The sequence below is a fragment of the Astatotilapia calliptera genome, chromosome 5, assembly GCF_964374335.1.
Source record: "Astatotilapia calliptera chromosome 5, fAstCal68.1, whole genome shotgun sequence".
NCBI classification, from domain to species: Eukaryota; Metazoa; Chordata; class Actinopteri; order Cichliformes; family Cichlidae; genus Astatotilapia; species Astatotilapia calliptera.
In genome coordinates, this window is record NC_137426.1 from 4,627,744 (window position 1) to 4,646,280 (window position 18,537).

At 40.2% G+C, this 18,537-nt stretch overlaps 1 protein-coding gene across 3 annotated transcripts in view; it reads left to right on the forward strand.

The window, feature by feature from the left end:
* The first annotated feature begins 609 nt into the window (after positions 1-609).
* The window catches only part of arhgap9 (Rho GTPase activating protein 9), a 33,298-nt gene continuing 15,370 nt past the window's right edge, over positions 610-18,537 (forward strand). For 2 of the 3 annotated variants that reach the window (XM_026166780.2, XM_026166784.2), the window contains exons 1-6: positions 610-831; positions 2,925-3,123; positions 3,280-3,674; positions 10,682-10,933; positions 12,671-12,760; positions 16,777-16,842. In XM_026166780.2, coding sequence (XP_026022565.2) covers positions 610-831; positions 2,925-3,123; positions 3,280-3,674; positions 10,682-10,933; positions 12,671-12,760; positions 16,777-16,842 — 1,224 coding nt within the window. The remainder of the gene's footprint in view (positions 832-2,924; positions 3,124-3,279; positions 3,675-10,681; positions 10,934-12,670; positions 12,761-16,776; positions 16,843-18,537) is intronic. The other variant, XM_026166782.2, reaches the window with a different exon arrangement.

The window sequence follows — 18,537 nt, forward strand, 5'->3', positions numbered from 1 at the left end:
TAGCAAAATAGGAAGTGGGAAAGAAAAGTTTATTTTATTCATTTGTGAATGTTATTGCAGTGATCCATGCCGTCACTGAGCTATTTTTGTGCAGTTGGTGGATTATTAAAAGCCAGTTGTTAGTAAATAAAAAAAATGCAATAAATGCCTAAAGATCAAAATAAAGTCTTGCTTAATGTAAGGACCAATGCAAATTCCAAAATGTAAAAATATAAATTTTACATTGATGCAAAACAGAAAAGACAATTGGATGAGATGACTTGAAAGAGAAATTTCACAAAGAGAAAAACCCTGCCAACTCTAAAATAGAGATATTTTTTATAGCTTGGTGATTTTCAACAGCTTAATGCAGACTTCCATTTTTAGCTCTGAAAGGATTCAGATTCGCTCTCTTTGAACCTGCACAGCACCAGGTGACATTTCTACATTGTTCTCTCACAGCTGTGGTAATCTCTCCCTCTCTCTCACACTGTGTTTGTCTGTCCATGTGCCTGTTTCAGAGCATGGCAAAGTCCTGGCTCCTGTCTTGCCTACCCTGCACTGTCCCAACTCAAATCACAGATCAGCATACTTCCAGCAAAGCTTGCTGAACAGGACTGTGGGAAAGCCATGCTCTCTGGTTCTTGGCGGCGCTCTTTTGGTCATCAGCAGCCTGCTGCAGGATCTGTAGTGAACAGCAGGGGGATGACGGTGTGTGGAGTCCCCAGTGGTACAGTGGTCCTCGAGGCCCAGTATGACTACAGCTACCGTGGAGCAGACGGACGGCAGGTTTGCATACGGGAAGGTGAACGCTTCATTCTCCTGAAGAAGACGAACGCTGATTGGTGGCAGGTGAGAATTTTTTTTTTCATTTTCTCTGTCTTTTGCGTCAGTGGACTCATAAATGTCATGAAAACAAAAACATGTATAAATAGAGCAACATACTGTAGGTTTCTGAGAAGGATAAATTCATATTTTACTAGAAGCCTTAGAAGATGTTGCAGGGCTAAAAAAGGATGTCAACACATAAGTGACAAAGACTTCCTTCCTTTACAGTAGAAAGAAACATGTTTACAGCCCGATACAGAAACAGATTGGGTCTCTCACTTATATGGTCCTATAGAACACATTTGCATGAGGTTATTTTGTTACAACTCATTCTTTCAAACTTTAGTAAGCCTTAACATTAGGGTGTCTTGATGCATACTCAATCATCCAGGTAGGTAAATCCCAAAAGGTTGATTCTGTTCATCTGGATGTAGCATTTTCAGTGGGAGAAACGTTTCGTCACTCATCCAGGTGACTTCTTCAGTCTCAGCTGACTGCAGGTTTCCCCAAGCCTGTAAAGATTAAACATATTTAGCATTAATTAGCATACATGTCTGTCTCTAGTGATGCACCTTAACCATGAACTGATGCATACACTTTAATGGAAAAGTGTGTGATAGACGCGCTGGACCACTGTGTGGATATCATGCATTGGCTGCCTTAAATGTGAAACGGACACGCATGCTTACGTTACAGTACCATCAGGGAGAGATTATATATTTAAATCCAACAAGTCGCTCGTGACCAAGGTGGGTATGAAGGACATTCCAGGCTCCTTTTATGCTAGAAACGATTAAACTAGATGTCTGATAAAATATGACATCCACACAGTGGACCAGTTTTTCAGTTACACTCTTTGCTGTGATATCCTGTGATATCGGATTGAATGACAACACTCTAGCCAATGTTGAAACTTTAGAAACCAGTGGGGGGCATCATAGTCCTATGTCCATCTTTCATATACATAACAATAATATTTTTACAGTAAAAACAAATTTTAATGAGTAACTTTACATTGTGGGCACCGTGTATCTAGAACTGCCTCAAAATAAACTGCCTGTAGGTTAAATTCAATCCTGACTTCTGTCCAAATTGTGAAATTTGTTTAGTTTAAGAAATAGCAACAATGGCAGGCCTGTCCTATATTGTACAACTACAATAGATTTACATGTAAAACGTTGCACCACAGTCTAGCGACTTTTCTCCTTTTAGCTATTTTGTGCCTGTATGTCTCCTTTCTCCTCCATCTTCCTGTCTGTGACCTAGAAATCAGTCTTGGTATGCCGTGTTGAAGGATGTCTCTGTTCGTAAAATGAACCCAGAAGCGTGAAGGCCGAGGAGAAAGGAGGCCTGCCAGAGGAGCTATGGCGGAGGATACAACTTTAGTGTTTTTACCTTTTGTGCATAAAAAGATACAGTTGATGATGGGCTACAAAATACGGCTCATTTGTATTCACGCTTTAGTTATTTAAGGTGCTTAACTCCAAGATCAAAGTTGTGTCCGTGTGTGTGTTTCTTAAAAAAGGTATGCTTTGTCACATTGGGTTACATTGTGAATTTAAAAGTAGCTCTAAATATTTAAATGGTCATCTGTTGCATAAAATACAGCAGTAGACTGGAACACAACAGTGAGCCGACGATGAATGAACGATGTACACATGTATTTAACTGACACCACGATGACTTCAAAGCACGGATGAAAACGCACACTCAACACAGAAAAGCCCCAGCCGGCCACATGATTCAAACCGAGAACCTCCTCTCTATGAGGCAAGAGTACTCACAACTGTAACGCACATCCGGTCACATCAAAGGAAAAAATACTGCACACTGGCTATTCAGATGTAACTCTTACACTGGAAAAACTACTCAGTTATTGTTCACTTTAGCCACTGAGCTCATTAAATGATGTGGGCTGAGAAAAAGGATGTTATTTTTTTAAAAAGGAAGTTGCGGGTATACTCGTTGCATGTGCTTGATGTCAAAATGAGCTGTATCATTAAACATTTCCGCAACCCCTTCAGCCTTCAGCTGTTTGTTGCCGCTTGGTTGGACTGAAAGCATTTATGTAGCAGAAAAGAGAGAAAGCCTTTGGAATTCTGTTTGTTCTCTGACAGGTGCGGAGGATCGGGGCAGCCAGTAAAGCAAAGCCGCTGTATGTTCCTGCCACGTATGTGACCGAGGTACCTATCGCGCCCATGCCCTCCCCTCAGCGGCTGACTGCAACTGCCTCACTGAACACCAACTTTAGGATACTGCCGCGAGTGTCACTGTCTCCCAGCGCAACCGGAGCTACAAATAATGAACAGCGCCAAGGTAAAGTGCAAGTTAAAGTATGTCAGAGGCAGTTACTAAAATTACCTGTGGTTGAGGCTTTTTAGTTACAAAGCTGGCTGTGTCGCTTTTGCACTTACAGACAAATAAGTTTAGAACAAATGTGGAAGTATTCGTTTTTTTCATCTTCTCCTGCAGTGAACAAACTCCTCTATCACTCCATGGAAAACCTCAACTCCAACAGTGTCTTCCAAGGTCTGAAAAACAACACCAGCGTGGATAGAGGTCACTTCCCAACTTTGCCCCTTTCTGGATTCACCTTTGGTTCCAACTCACCCACCTCCTCATCAGGCCACCTTATGGTCCCTGGGTCTCAAGCTACTTCCACAGCAGAAACAGCACCTACAAATTCCAGGGTAGTTCCCACAATCACCCGGAGCCAGAGCTCAAACAACCTGCCTGAAAACCTGATGGAGAATCCGTATGATGAGGTGGGCGGTGGCTTCAGCAGTCGCACAAACCACAGGATTCCCAAGAAGTCTTGTAGCCAATGGGACGTAGCAGGAGCTTCAGGCAAGAACAACCATCTGCAGGTAGGTCGAGTCAAAAAACCCAACAAAAAAGAAAAGGCGAAGACTTTTGCAGCACTGTATTTGCGACTAGTTTGTCTGCTATGATTTCTGTTGTGCTGTATTTTAGGAAGCTCTTTGAAAAATTCACTTTTTTTTACACTTAGTGACAGTTTCATAAATCCTGGCAGCAAAGATGGTAATATCAATAATATAGACAGGGGTGCACATAAGTGGTCCGCAGGTGTGCATTCGCTGTCAAAATAAAAGACGCGCACCAGATAAGAAGTTGCAACGCGCATTTGCGTACATAAGATTTTCTGGAGGAGGACAAAAGTTTTTTGAACTCTTAAAGATGTCGAAGAAGCAAGCTCCTTTAAGCAATTACTTTGGTGTTCCTCCACCTCCAAAGAAATGTCAGAAGGAGTCCGAACCGCAAAAGAAGCTCGTATTCTCAGAAAAGTGGTTGCAGGAGGTGAGCTGGCTTCAAACAAATGATGAACACACAGAGATGTGGTGCAGAATGTGCCATGAAAATCCCACTCTAGCGGACAAAAACAGTGCTTTTTATATGGACGCAAACGCGCGTTGCAACGTCTTATCTGGTGCGCGTCTTTTATTTTGACAGCGAATGCGCACCTGCGGCCCACCTAAGTGCACCCCTGAATATAGATGTAAACATTAGTTTTTTGCTCTTGTGATGTTGAAAGGAAATGATTTTTTCTCTCATCTTTCTGTCACCAAGTTTGACTGTATTAGTATATATTAGTAGTTTTTGGCCTTTGCTGTAGTTTTGTTTAGATTTATTTGACTGGGGTTTTTTAGACACTTTGGCCCTGTGAGAGTGATACACAGTGGACAAGCACAGGAAAGCAAAGATCACAACCCTGTAATGATATCATAGGTCAGCGGTCCCCAACCTTTTTTGCGCCACAGACCGGTTTATGCCCGACAATATTTTCACGGACCGGCCTTTAAGGTGTCGCGGATAAATACAACAAAATAAAACTAGTACCGGTACCGAAAAAATGAAGATTTATTCATAACACACGTGAAAAGACCCAGGAAAACTGAGTTAACGATAAAAACGATAACAAAATAACCCTGAAAACCATACATTTCACACCTGAGCCTCAACTCTCGTGGCCCGGTACCAAACGACTCACGGACCGGTACCGGTCCGAGGCCCGGGGTCATAGGTGACATTTGGTACTCATCTACTCAGACTTCTGAACCTCTACTCAAGTTTTTTTTTAAATGATGAATGCTTGTTTAAAAAAAATCACGTATTTAACTTTGACAGACATTTAATTTCCACAGCACTGTACGTTTCTGAAAAGCAGTCCACATGACGTTTGTATAAGTTTGCCAAAAAGAAGGTCGAGGCAACAAAACGGATAAATCAAGCACTCTGTCAGCAAACAGTTAAACTTAAAGGCAGCAGTTCTTTAAATCTGATAGCCCACAGCTAGCTGTTGGACAGTTGTCACTTATCATCCTCATACTTCTGGATTAAACAGTGAAGGTAAATGATGGAAAATGACATGCAACTCAGATTGAATGAAGTGATGTAATTTTAAACTCCTGTCATTGGCAAAGTCTTTAATCTCATGCAAAGGTCATATCTCCGTTTAATTGGTGATTCTAAATGGGTCATAGGTAAATGTGCGCGCGACTGGTTTTCTGTCTGTCTTGGCCCTGCAACAGGCTGCCAACCTGTCTAGGGTGTACCCTACCTATCCCTGGGATAGGATCCAGCTATTGCTGTGACTAATCAAGTAAAATTGGAATAAATCAAACACAACAATATAAAAGATTAAAAGACAAATTGTAAGATTTATAGCTGCGTCTGCTACATTCTTTCCATCAATGTTAAAGACAGCTGGATAAAGTGTAGCAAAGGACAGCATCGGCACCTTTAACTTTGACCCCGTGTATGGGGTAATTACTGATGTCTGTACTATACTGTTGGAATTTTTTTCATTTAGCTGAATTCATCTGATAAAATATATGATTTCAATATTAGTAGAAGCAAACAACTACAGGAATACCACAGGACGATAAAAATAGAAAAATCCTAATGCGTCTTTTTTGAATCCAACATAATGATTAAGATCAGCTGCGGCAACAGTGGCTGGTTTTTATTTATATTAGTGTTTGACCTTAATAATCCTCCTAGAGCAGCAATCAAGTTGTGGTGACGCCAGAGCTTCCCAGTGTTACATCAGAAGGTATTACACAAGGCCTTGTTGGTGAGACAAATACTCAAGGTTATTCTTCTGCAAGTGGGAAACTCCCACAGCTTAGCATCCCAACTGTCTGTCCAAATAGACTTTTCCTCCGACTGAACCGTGCTTCCACAAGACACTTGTAACTGTGGGTACATGTGATCTCAGTGGAAATGACAGTCCTCCCTTTTTTGTTTTTTATCTCCAATCTCTCTTCCAGCCAGTCTGTCTCCGTGTCTATTCCTCTCACTCTCTGAGGACCATGTTCTTTCGAGCCTTTAATACCAGTAAGCAGGATTATTGCAGCCACATTCAGGTCATAACTCCCTGTTTATCAACCAGAAAACACTCTCTAACCACACATTCCTGCCAGGCCTCCTTGTAAGTGCTGCCACAGTGATGATGAATTTCAGCTTAATTTATCTTTTTGTCCTGCAGGGGCGAGAAATCTATTTAAACAGTATTTTTATGGTAATTTGTTTGAGGCATTAGATATTGCTTCATTACAAACCACAAGATAATTACTGTGATTGATTGTTGTACATGGTGTTCAAAAGCAATTGGCATTGATATGGTGCCATAATGCTTTCCACATGTATGTAGGCTTTCCAGAGAATTGTGGAATGTGCCTGCAAGCCTTTGAAGTGATGCTGACTCATAAGCTGAAACTCACTGTCACATTTAGCCTATATGTGTTCCATGGTGTTATGGTCAGGGCTCAGCAGAGGTCATTTGCATACGTGGAGAAGCAGTGGGTCAGCAGAGGCAACAATAAGAGATTTCGTATGATGCTACATGCTGGAAAAAATAATGCACATGAGATAAAATAAGATCAAAACTCTGTTATGAGATTGTTCGTCAAATACAACTTACCACATGCAATCATGTGGAAAAGAGCGTTTTCACACCACTCTATGCAGTCCCATGAAAAACTAAGTACGCCCTTTTTCCTTCTATAGGAAATAACAGGGCAAGTAGGAGCCAACTGCTGCTAACCAAATACACTTGATCAGCAAGTGTGAACACCCCTATAAAAAGCAGAACTTCATGGCAATATAATTACAAAACGACTGAAAAATATGGGCGTCTGCAGAAAGGAACATGTTAGCGCAGCTTTGCTTTGCAAACTTGCATCTGATAACCCTACAAGGTTTCTGCATCAGTATACTTTGGAGTGGTGGCCATAATGCACAGTACCACATTTGGTAAAAACTAAAAGCAGCATATCAGCACCAACACTTTATAGCAGGTGTCAAGCATGGCGGTGGAGAGGTGATGATTTGGGTTTATTCTGCAGACACAGGATCTTGCAGTTACTAAGCTGAAGATGAACTCATCTGTTTACCAAAATATGCTCGGGTCAAACGTGAGGCCCTCTGTCTGACAGCTAAAATGTGGCTGAAATTGGCTCATGCAATAGGAAGATGATTTCCCAAACACACCAGCAAATCTACAACAACACCGAAAAGGAAAAGGAGCAATAGTCTGAACACCACATACAGTCATGCACAGCTGCATCATCCACTGTCTAGACTTTTGTACCCACAGAAACTCGACCGTTCAAGCAAAGCGCGGGTGCACAAATTATACCACGTTCCTACATTTAACTGCATTCATAAATTCACATCTGCAACAATTTCCTTCCCGAAACTTTTCCCAGCCGCAGAAACGAACCATCAAAATTTAAATGTTACACAAATTAGTTGCTGCACCAAGCACATTTTTACAACACGTCAGTCCTTATATATTTAGTACAAGTGCTTACTTCTCTTTCATGGTTATGTTATTTTGTGATAGCGTCATAGCGAGCGACCAACTCTTAATATTTGTCCACTGAGTATAACTAGAGATGATGATGAGGAGGTGGTGTAAAATAAAGAGAAAGAGAGAAAGAAATGATGCACAACAGTGTCTTATGTTCAAACAGCTCAACAATATACACTACAGGTGATGTCACTGGTGTGACAGTTTCACTTTAATAGATAAAAACAATGGTTGCAAAACATATTTATGATTAATAACACTGATAACGGCTCTTTTGGGGTAGGGATAGCTCAGTAGGTAGAGTGGTTGCCCCATGATCCACTGAATCCACCGAACTGATCTTGAGGTACCCCTGAGCGAGGTACCGTCCCTCCACACTGTTCCCCAGGTGCCCAATGGCTGCCCACTGCTTCACTGAGTGAATGGGTTAAATGCAGAGAGGAATTTCCCCACGGGGATCAATAAAGTATACTTTCTTTCTTTTGTGCAGTTTATAAATCAAGCAAGTAGGAGACACGAGAGAGAAATCAATTAGGTCTGATATAATTACTTTTCATTTTAAGGCAAAACAAAATGTCAAAAAGTGTTTTGGGAATATGGGATTGGATTCATGTTGTCTTTATTCTTGATTTTCTTGTTTGAGAATTCATTTACTTGCTAAATACATTTAATGTGCATGTTCAGGCTTCTGCTACAGCACAGGATCACAGTAGTAAAACATGGCTCTGTTTGACTTTGTTAAGAAAGATGTTTTGCTATATCTGCTGAGGTAGACAGAAGTAAGCAGTGGGACAGGAAGCTTCGGGTGACACAAAGGCCCACTACTGCCCCCTGGAGTAAACTACCATCACGTTGCTCATCACACACACCATGCTCCTTCAGTTAATAACTGAAAGGCAGTGTTACGTAACAGGGATCAACCAGCTTGTAAGTCAATCAGTTTCTGAATTATGCTTCAGCTATATTTGATACAAAAATGATCTTTAGTGCTTCAAATTCATTTAAGTGGATTTATAGATCTCCTTCTCTTGTAACTGCTTCTTTAGTGCTCTCTGCCAGGGTGAGTGCAGATTATTACAATGGCAGGTTATTCTGTAATAAGAGGATTAATTTTTTTCTGTTTATTGCTTTATATGGGATTTCAGTCTCTTCTTGTCTCTTCTGTATGGGATTTCTGACTGCCTTTGTTGAAGCCACAACAATCTGCTGTTAGTCGTTTCCAGTCTGTGCACTTATTTTTTATTCATACGCCATAGTTGAGTTGTTGAGTAAGAATACTTGAGTAACAATTTGGAGTAAAATGCAGACATTTTAGGCATTAAAAGTTAAATAAGGATGCCTCCAAAAGTCAGTTAACTTCATACTAGTCATGGTAAAAGGAAAGCATACCCTCTTTCATTTCTTTAAGTTCTTTTAAAGGTTTACATACGAAGACATCATGAAAAAAAAATGTTTTTACCAGGTCTTAAAATGAGGTAAATGAAGCCTGAGATGATCAACAACATATGACGTATTGTGCTATGTCATGATTTATAACTAACCCAAAATACAGAAGCAGTGTGTGGGGAAAAAAAAACATGACTCAGTTGCTTGTGGAACCACTTTTAGCAGCAGTAAGTTGAAGTAGTTGTTTTCTGTATGACTTTATCAGTGTCTCACATGATTTGGAGGAATTTCAGCCGTCGCTTCTTTAGGGCATCGCTTCAGTTTGTTGAGGTTTGTGGGCATTCGTTTTTGCACAGCTCTCTTAAGGTCTCACCACAGCATTTTAATCAGGTTGCGCTCTTGACTTTGACATTCTGACATTCTGTTATAATTTGCTGGTGAGCTTGGGGTCATCATCCTGTTGACCCAGTCTCAGTGAACATTTAGTTGTTGGACAGATGGCCTCACGTTTGACTCAAGCATGCTTTGGTATTCAGAAGCTTTCATGTCATCTCAGTGACTGCAAGGTGTGAAGGTCCTGTGACTTGAAAACAAGACCAAATGACCACGCCTCCACTACTGTGCTGACAGCTGGTATGAGGTGTTTGATTTTTTCTACATGTGGCACTTATGTGCATTATGACCAGACATCTCCAATTTTTGTTTTGTCTGTTCGAAGGACATTGTTGCAGAGGCTTGTGGTTTTATCGGCCGTCACTGAGGCTTGTAGAGTGTGGAGCTTTGGGGACAATTTGCTGGGACGTGCACCAAGATTGTAGCATTGTTTTAACACTCACCAGAATGCTCCAGACCTTCTTGCCGATGACCACTTAATCAAGTGTGTCTGATTAGCACCACCTATCTGCGACTTATCCTCTTAATTCCTATGAAAATGGGAAGGGTGTGCACACTACTTCTGCATTTTAGTTTAGCTTTTGTTAAAAGAATAATCCCACTCTAATATGTCAGGTTTTGTATTACATCTGAGGTTGTATTTAGAAAATTTTGAATATTTTTTGCCACGATATGTAAAACCTGAGAATTTACCATTTTACCTTTAATGTATGGAATTAATGTTAAATGGTAAAGACTTGTGTAGAAAAACAAGAGTAAACAGTGATTGTATGAATGGGTGAATGAGGCAAGTTGTATAAAGTACTTTGAGTGCTCAGGGTAGAAAAGTGCTACATAGGAACCGTTTACATTACATTCTAATTTTTTCTTACTATTTTATTTTCCGTTTGATTAATTTATTTAGTTCATGTTTTTATTAATTTGCATTTTAAATCTTTGCATATTAATCTTTAATTTCATTAGCAGATTTTGGCAGTTTCTGTCTTACATAAAGCATCCTGTGCGATGTGGTACTTGTATATGATCCTCCTGCCAGATAAACTCAACTACTGTACACAATATGTCTGTGAAGGTTGTGTTTTGGTTTGAGGCAGAGTTCCTCAAGTTCCTTCATAATGCAATATTTATTCCTTCCTGAGCAACTTTTACATTTAAATTTCACATTTTTCCTTCTTATACACTTTTCACTTTGGCTCTCTTTCTCTACTTCCTTCCCTCTTATCTTTTCTCCTTTCCCTTGTTATTATTTATACATAAAAGGTTCCAACAGAGTCTTATCTCTCCCAGCTGTCCTGGCAGGACTCTCCACTTTATACTGAAAAGCAGACAGAGAAGCGTCAGTCACAGCCAGAGCCACCTAGCCCCGCTCCAGGTGAGCAGCCTCTTCAGATCTTGGGCCTATGGGAGCAGTACTGTGACGCGACCACAGGCAGATGGTACTATGTCAACAGCATTACCAAAGAAAGGTCCTGGAAACCTCCTCGCCGGGCCCGTGGTCAATATACCAACCAGGTAAAATATCCATCTCAACAGGAAATCCTTCAGTGTTCACTCTTCCTCCCTTAATCCACTTTCCAGAGTTTAATGAAAGTGTCTTCTCATAAGAGAGACCATAGAAGAGGGTCAGGGTGTACAAATGAAAGAGAATGCTCATTTATATGCTCAAATGGTTTGACTGTATCAGCACTAAAAGGGACCTTTTCATTAAAAAAAGGCTTGGTTGTCATTTTTTCTTTTTACGTAGACAGAGCATTGAAGACACGGCGATCACACATCCACAGCAGGAGAGATCGATACTATGCATGTTCTCTCGTTGGCAAAGGGTCACATTGAACTTAAAATTATCTGGTGTTTTCTTGTGATCCAAAAACTTTCCAGAAGTCCTTTTCCCCATACAGAAGCAGTGGCATTGTGCTGGGTATTTTGAGGGTTTTTTGTTTCTTTTTTTTTTTATTATAATTTTACATAGGTTCATAGGTTTATTGTTACATTTGATTTTCTTGCTCAGTACCTTGGTTAGGATTCTGTGAGTTCCATTGCTTGTTTGCTAGTGTTTCCCTGTGGCATGACCCCAGCATGCCCACCATTGGTTGTTTCCCTGCTGGTAACACATCACTCATCTACATTCATTTATGATACGCACGTTGCGTGGGTATACAGTACAAAGCCCTTAGTGTCTCAAATAAGTGTTCAGCTACTTCCTGTTTTATTTTGTCACCAAAATAAAACGTACTTCTTGGAAAGCACAACTTATGTCTTGTGATTTGCTTTTCGTTTTACTTCCCGTCTCATTATCCTCGATCAGACTCACCTGTTTCTTTTTCCTTCTCGTTAATTCTCTGATTCCTGATTTACCTTGATTTTGTAACATTTTGGGGTCTTCTTGCCTCTGTTTCAGATTTTAGTTTTTGGACTTTAATCAACTAAATAAGCAGCTCTCTTTGTGCTGTTGAACTCTGCCTTTAACTTCTTTAACTTCAACATGACAAGCTCTGCAGAAAATTTTGGTTACATTCATGTTTACTTGTCTCTTCTTGTAGAAATACTATAAGTGAAAAACTGTTTAGTACATGCAGAGTCTCCACAGGTAAACGTGTGTTTCATACTGAAACTGTGCCAGAAACGCTTTCCAGAACTATGCAGTTTTTTCTGAAAGTGAAATGAGGAATTGCACGTTTAATATTAAGCCGCAGCAACTAACTGGTTAGCTTGGACTAATGTACACGAGAAAACAAGAAGAAGCCAAATGACACTGTGAACCTGACTCTGTCTAAATGTAACAAAGTCCACACACCTTTTTGTTTGTTCACTTTGTGCAGTAAATTAAAAAGAATGTTTATGAGGATTATTTGCTCAGCTGTTTATTGGCTTATTTCCTGGAAATGTCCTTTGTTTTTTCCCTTTAACCAGTCAAGCATTTCACTTTGCATGAAACAGCATTTGCTGTCAGTTTAATTTTTACATTAAGTAGTTTCAGTTGTGAAATCTTATCCTCAGCACGTTTATTTTTCAAAATATAGCAAAAGATAAATAAATAAATAAATAAAAATTAGAAAATACCATTTGCTACTTGCCGTAGAGAGCAGTCTGACAAAAGGTCCCAACTTTATTACATTTTATTATCATTATTTAAAACTGTGAATGGGTATTTATAATAACATTGGAGGCCAATCTTCTAATATTCATAATAGGTAGTTTAAGAAAGGCCCTTCCTGTTTCATATCATATACTTTTTTGCCCCTTTGGTAGGCCGGTCCAGGACAACCTCAGACGTTACCCAGGGACACCAGCCATCTGTCACTATCCCTTACTGCAGCAGGAAATGGAACAACGCACAGGGTAAGTATACTGTCCTTCTGGGGAGGCAGTAACATCCAAGTATATTGAAGCCATTTCATTTAAAACCTATTAGCTTAATTTATAGTGACACAACTTTGATGCTGCTTGTAATCCTAGAGTAGGTTTGTGAGTTGAGATGCTGAGCAATGAAGAAAATAAATAAATCATTGGGCATGGTCAACAACAATAAACGGTGCTCAGTTGGTACTTCAGGGTTAAAAGTGTGCTAAGAAAATATTCCCCACCCCGTTACACAACCACCGACACCAGTCTGAATCATTGATCCAAGGCTGGATGAGTCACTGCTGATATTTATACTACATTCTGACCTTACTATCTGAATATCACAACAGAAATTAAGCCTCATCACACCAGGCAATCTTTTCCAATTCTCTACTGTCCAGATTTGCTGAGCTCATGTAAATTGTTGAGTTTACACAAACTCAGTTTTAGTTTCTTGTTCTTAGCTGACAGGAGTACAGCCTGTTATGGTAGCAGAAGGGGTTGATTTAAGTTTAGCCAATTATGCCTTCATGTTTTGCACATCTCCGGCTTGTTCCCAGTTACTCGGCTCCTGCTATTTTTAGAAAGCTTCCTGGAAATCAATTTCTCATCAGTTGCACATGTACATTTTGGATTTGACCATGGACCTCAACTTTGGAATTTGCATGCCCTTATTTAAACATGCAGGTGTATATGTGCAATCGACCAGTGGCCTGTCCAGCACGTACCCTGCCTCTCGGCCTGTGTCAGCAGGGACAGGCTCCAGCAACCCTGCAAATCTGAATTGTTTGAGTGGATGAAAATGGATGGAACCACGGTCTGCCCTACTGACCAGAAAGTGGGTCTCAAACTTCAAAAAGGAAATCCAACTTAAAGCTTTGCTGTTTTAATACTGTGGATGTGATCCACTGAGCATCGCAAATGAGCAACTTCCAGGAAGAAATCCAAAAATAGAGGGAGAGCTGGAATGTGAGGTGCACAGTGAGACATCTATCCAGGGACAGTCAGCCAAATTTAAATCATGTATTATTTTATTAATTTTAGTTTTTTAAAAGCAGAATCACGGAGAATGTGGATTGTATATCATACACACCGCTCTCACCTCTCTCACATGGATATATTATGCATCAACCAGAATGCACAAGATCAGCATCGTGCTCCAGATTAAAGCAGGCAGACATGCAGCCATAGGCAGCCCCCAAGGTCATAAAAAGGAGATTATATCTTTCTTGTTGTTTCATTGTTACTGACCAAATCTGTCCGTCTATCTAGATATCTGGCTATCTAGTTAGCTGTCTAACTATTTATTACATGCCCTCTCACACCCTTTCTCTCAAATGATGTGTTTCATTGGGCTCAACTCTGAAGGCAATGACAAGCTAACGCCTCTTGATGTGCCGCAAATGAGCACATGCTATTAGGGCCGCACGGAGACAGACAGAAAAGCGTTTTCAACCCAAAACATTACAAAACAGGACTAAATTTAAACCACTCAGTGAAACTTACCATCTGCCTCAAACCACCTCCTGAACTCACAGATGTCGTCAGAGTAAAAACTTTCAGGGCATCATTCATTTCATCTTCATGTTACACACAAGGAGGATTTATACTGTTCAAATGAGGAAGTAACTTTGTTGTCTATAGCAAAGGTTTTTTTTCAGTTTAGGCAACAGATGTCAGTGTCTGAAATTGACATGTTCCCTGGATCTGTGACGACATCTACGTGGTGAAGCAAGGCAAGCAGCCTGATGCAGATTATTAGAGATAAGCATTTTGCATCTAAAGGTTGCGTTGCCTCACTGTTGCGTCAGTGTTTCAAATTTAATGTTGCTCATCAAAAAAATACCCACATGATCAAAGCAGTGATCCCCCCCCCCCTTCAAGTCAGTTTGAGATGCATACTGTTGACCTATATGTGTCACATTTTATTCTGGGGTACATATACAACCCAACAGGAACTGCACCCGTGACACGTGTCAATGCATACTGCATGCCGCACAGGTTTATGACCCAGGTGTTAAAAGCCAAGTGGCCCATATTATTTGTTGGCCCAGATCATTCTAAAAGTCTAGTCTTTTAATTTTTAAAAGCCTTTTTAACACAGCTCATCTGTTAAAGACAGAAGCATTACGTGTATTTTTTCTTTTTTTCCCCTAGTACTTTCTAACTACCTTGACAAAAATCTGTAAATGATGAAGATAATTATACACATGACGATTTTCTGAGTCTTGCTTGTAGGGATTTGCTTCTGCGTTGTTTCATGTGAATTCTCTGAGTCAGATGAAATAGTTAATTTGATGACATCACCCTGGGAATTTTGAAAATCCCAGGGTGATGTTTCAGGGTGATGATGGTCGTTTCACTGCTTCATTTTGCAGATACACTCTTTTGCTGTGTCTTCGCAGGTTGCACAAAACATTTTATGAAATGTGATGAATTACTATTGATAAAAACTAGCAGTTACCAAAGTTTTCAGAAGGCAGACCTCAAACATCTCCTCAACAGCACTATCTGTCATGTCACAGATGTCAGATGTGGTCTTGTAAATGTAGTACAGATTACTGAACATTATTGAACATTAATTAAACATTTAGGGTGGTGGATGTCCAGCTACGTCTCAGTGTTCGTTTGTTTGCTTCTGGTTGCGTTTGTAATGCCATGAGTCGTGATGCGAGAAACTGTTTTTTGTAATTATAGTGTTGCATACTGTGTCTGTTTGGCTTGAGGCACATCACGTATCACTTTCAACAGTTCCACTTACTGTTTTTAATTTCTTATTAATTTGTAAAATGTTTAAACAACTGTCAGACTCATACTATAAAGCTATAAGTCCAAATATGCAGAACTAGCAAGAAACCACAGAACTGTGAACTTTTTTACTCTTTGTACTTTTTCATATATAATGGAGAGTTGTTACACATGGTTGTTGCTTCTTGCTGAAAAAGCCACACTCTGATCTTGCAAACAAAAACTGTTGGGCAGCTGTATTTGTGTCAAAGTTAGCAAAGTCCTGGTATGAATATTGAGCTGAGAACACACCTTCCTGTCTGAGCTGTTATAAACGAGGCTGTCTGTATCGCCTGATAAAGCTAGCTTCCCTCTAGAATGGGGAAGTAGTCATGAGCTGAGGCACAAGGGACAGATGAATGGTTTTCACATTTTTACACTCAGGCGAAAGAGCGTCACGGTATGAAAGGACAGAACGCTGAGAGCTTTAACTCGACAGATAAGACACAGAAACACGAGCTGGCCCGGACGGTACAGCTGGATACAGTCATCCAGTCAGAATGAGCACCTACGCTGTGAGTTACTTTTCTGTGTGTTCTACATTCTACTGTTGGAGCTTTGGCAGCTCATGTGAAGTTACCCAATTGTCGATTGTGGCGATATCACTTACTCATATTATCCTAATGAGAGGTGATGGTTCTGATTTTGTTATACTCACAAAAAGCACATTTGACTGTGTTTTTTTGGGTCGGTGTGAACCCCGTTCAGTATCTAGGAGCCTTTGTGTCTGAGTTAAATGAGTGCTACACGATTAACGTGTAACTCTTACTGAGTAATATCTGCCTCTTATTAACGTAAAATGAACAGGGACACGTGTGCCTGTAAATACGTCTGAGCAGCGATAGTAAAAAAGCATTTATGTGTTTTATCTGGCAGGATGTGAGCAGGGCAGAGGAAAATAGTTTGAGTGCGGTTAGATGAGTGTTGCCCTGGGTTCATTTGTACAGTTAACTGAACGATCGTATCGGTATCCTGTTTTTTAACATGGGTGTGATATTTGCCCAAACTGCTGGTTGCCTCTCTTCAATAGTGACAAGTACAGTTTTCTCAGTTTTTACATTTTTGTTATTGATTCTTAATTTGATCATTCTCTGCAGAAAATAAAATGGGCTGTTATTTTATTTGAAATTAAATATATATGTATACATATGGTAACTATACTAATCCGCCTTTGTCTTCTTGCCTCCCTCTATCTCGCTCCTTTCTCTCCTTGTGTTTCTCGTTAGCTGTCACCTGATTTCCTCTTTGGGAGCCACCAGAGGAATGCTGACAATGGCTGGCAGATGAAACAGGTAAAACTTCTCTCTACCTGCTGCGCTCACCAGAGGGTATCTAATGCATTTCACCTTGACTTTCACATTATAAAACAAGTCAAAGACTAAAGCGCCCTTTACTTGCTTTACATACTCTCCCTGCACAACAGGATGCATTTGGTTAACAAAATGGGACATCATAGAACTTTTGGTGACTTTGTCTCCCATCTCGACTTTGTCACTTTGTGAGATAAAATCCTGCTTCATGGTTTGCGTGCATACAGCATCTGCTTGGCCTGACTCTTCGTCTTTAGAAGAAACCTTTAGATGACAGCCCTTCCTTGCCTTGTGCTTTTCCTTTGCAGGCCCGACTGTTAACATATTCCTGAGCATTTTGTCAGCGTTTTAAGGGCTTTTGGTGGAGGGTGTTTTCCTCATGAAAATCAATGAACTCAAGTCATTAGATTTGCAAAAAGTGCATCTGAGCTGTATTACTGTAGAATATATTAAAGTTATTGCCAGCTATGCTCTTTAGATTCTCAGAGATCAGCATTTATGCATATTAAGGTGGTGAAATAGCAATTCTTGGTGTAAAAAGAAAAGCTGTTACCCAAGCAGGTCTTACTGCAACATGTTGCATCACAGTGGGGTGTGGGTGCACTTGGTTTAAAGCCCTTTTAAAGGCCTACTCTTAGCAAAGAAGCAGATTTGGCTCTTAGTGCTAATCCTCCACATGAGGAGATGGCAAACATTAGGAGGGATGTTTAGTCTGATTGTTGGAACTAGGTTACATGGATTGGGAAGTAAACTCATTTGTGGCTTTTGCTGCATGAAAAGTTAAAGTAGTGTGAATTTGTGCATCCGTTGTTTTTGTACACACAAGGGATTGTAAGCCTCAGCAGTTTGTCTGTTAAGTGCAGAGGCACGTATTGTGCCTCATTGTGTCTCTGGCAAACTCATTTGTCCCCATCGGTGTAAAAAGTTCAGTGTGGATGCTCATTGTGTTGGAGTGCTGTGTAAATATAGAAATGTGTATGTGACACTGTTGTGCAAGTAGAGCTACTGCTACGTTGTTCTTCCTCAGTTGATTAAACTATATACAATTAAATTCTGACCTCAACCTAACACAACAGAGAGAACTGAGAGTCAAAGGCTAAACCTCTCAGAGAGCTGATGCTGGGATACATCCGTATAATTTGCTGCTGCAGAGTGAGGTGAAGGATATGCAAATGGACAAATGATGGCAATAAAATATCTATTTTACATCTTTTTATAGACTTTTATGCATCTCTGTCAGAGAAAAGTGCAAAGATCAGAATCGTTATCTTGACAAAATATATTTGTCAACAAGGCCACTGTGGGTGCCAGCCCAGCTCACAGGTTGAATGGGTTAAATGCAGCCGTGTGACCCTAACCTGACACCCGTTGCTGCATGTCTGTCCAAACTCTTTGTTTCTCTCCCTGCATTTCTGTCTGTTCTTCACTGTGCTTCAAATAAAAGCGAAAAAGCCCCCCATAAAACAAGCCCACTGCAGCTGACTTGAATTACTACTTTCAGTGTCAGTATGGTTAAACTTTAAAGGTGAAGACCCAATAAAGAGATATCTTTATCATAGCACCTATGAACAGTGAAGATCAGAAGTGTGATGAAGCAGGCTGACTGATTGCGACTCCAGGCTTTGTGTGGCTGATGTTTTTCTGTTTTATTTAAACTACTAAGCATTAATAAAGAGT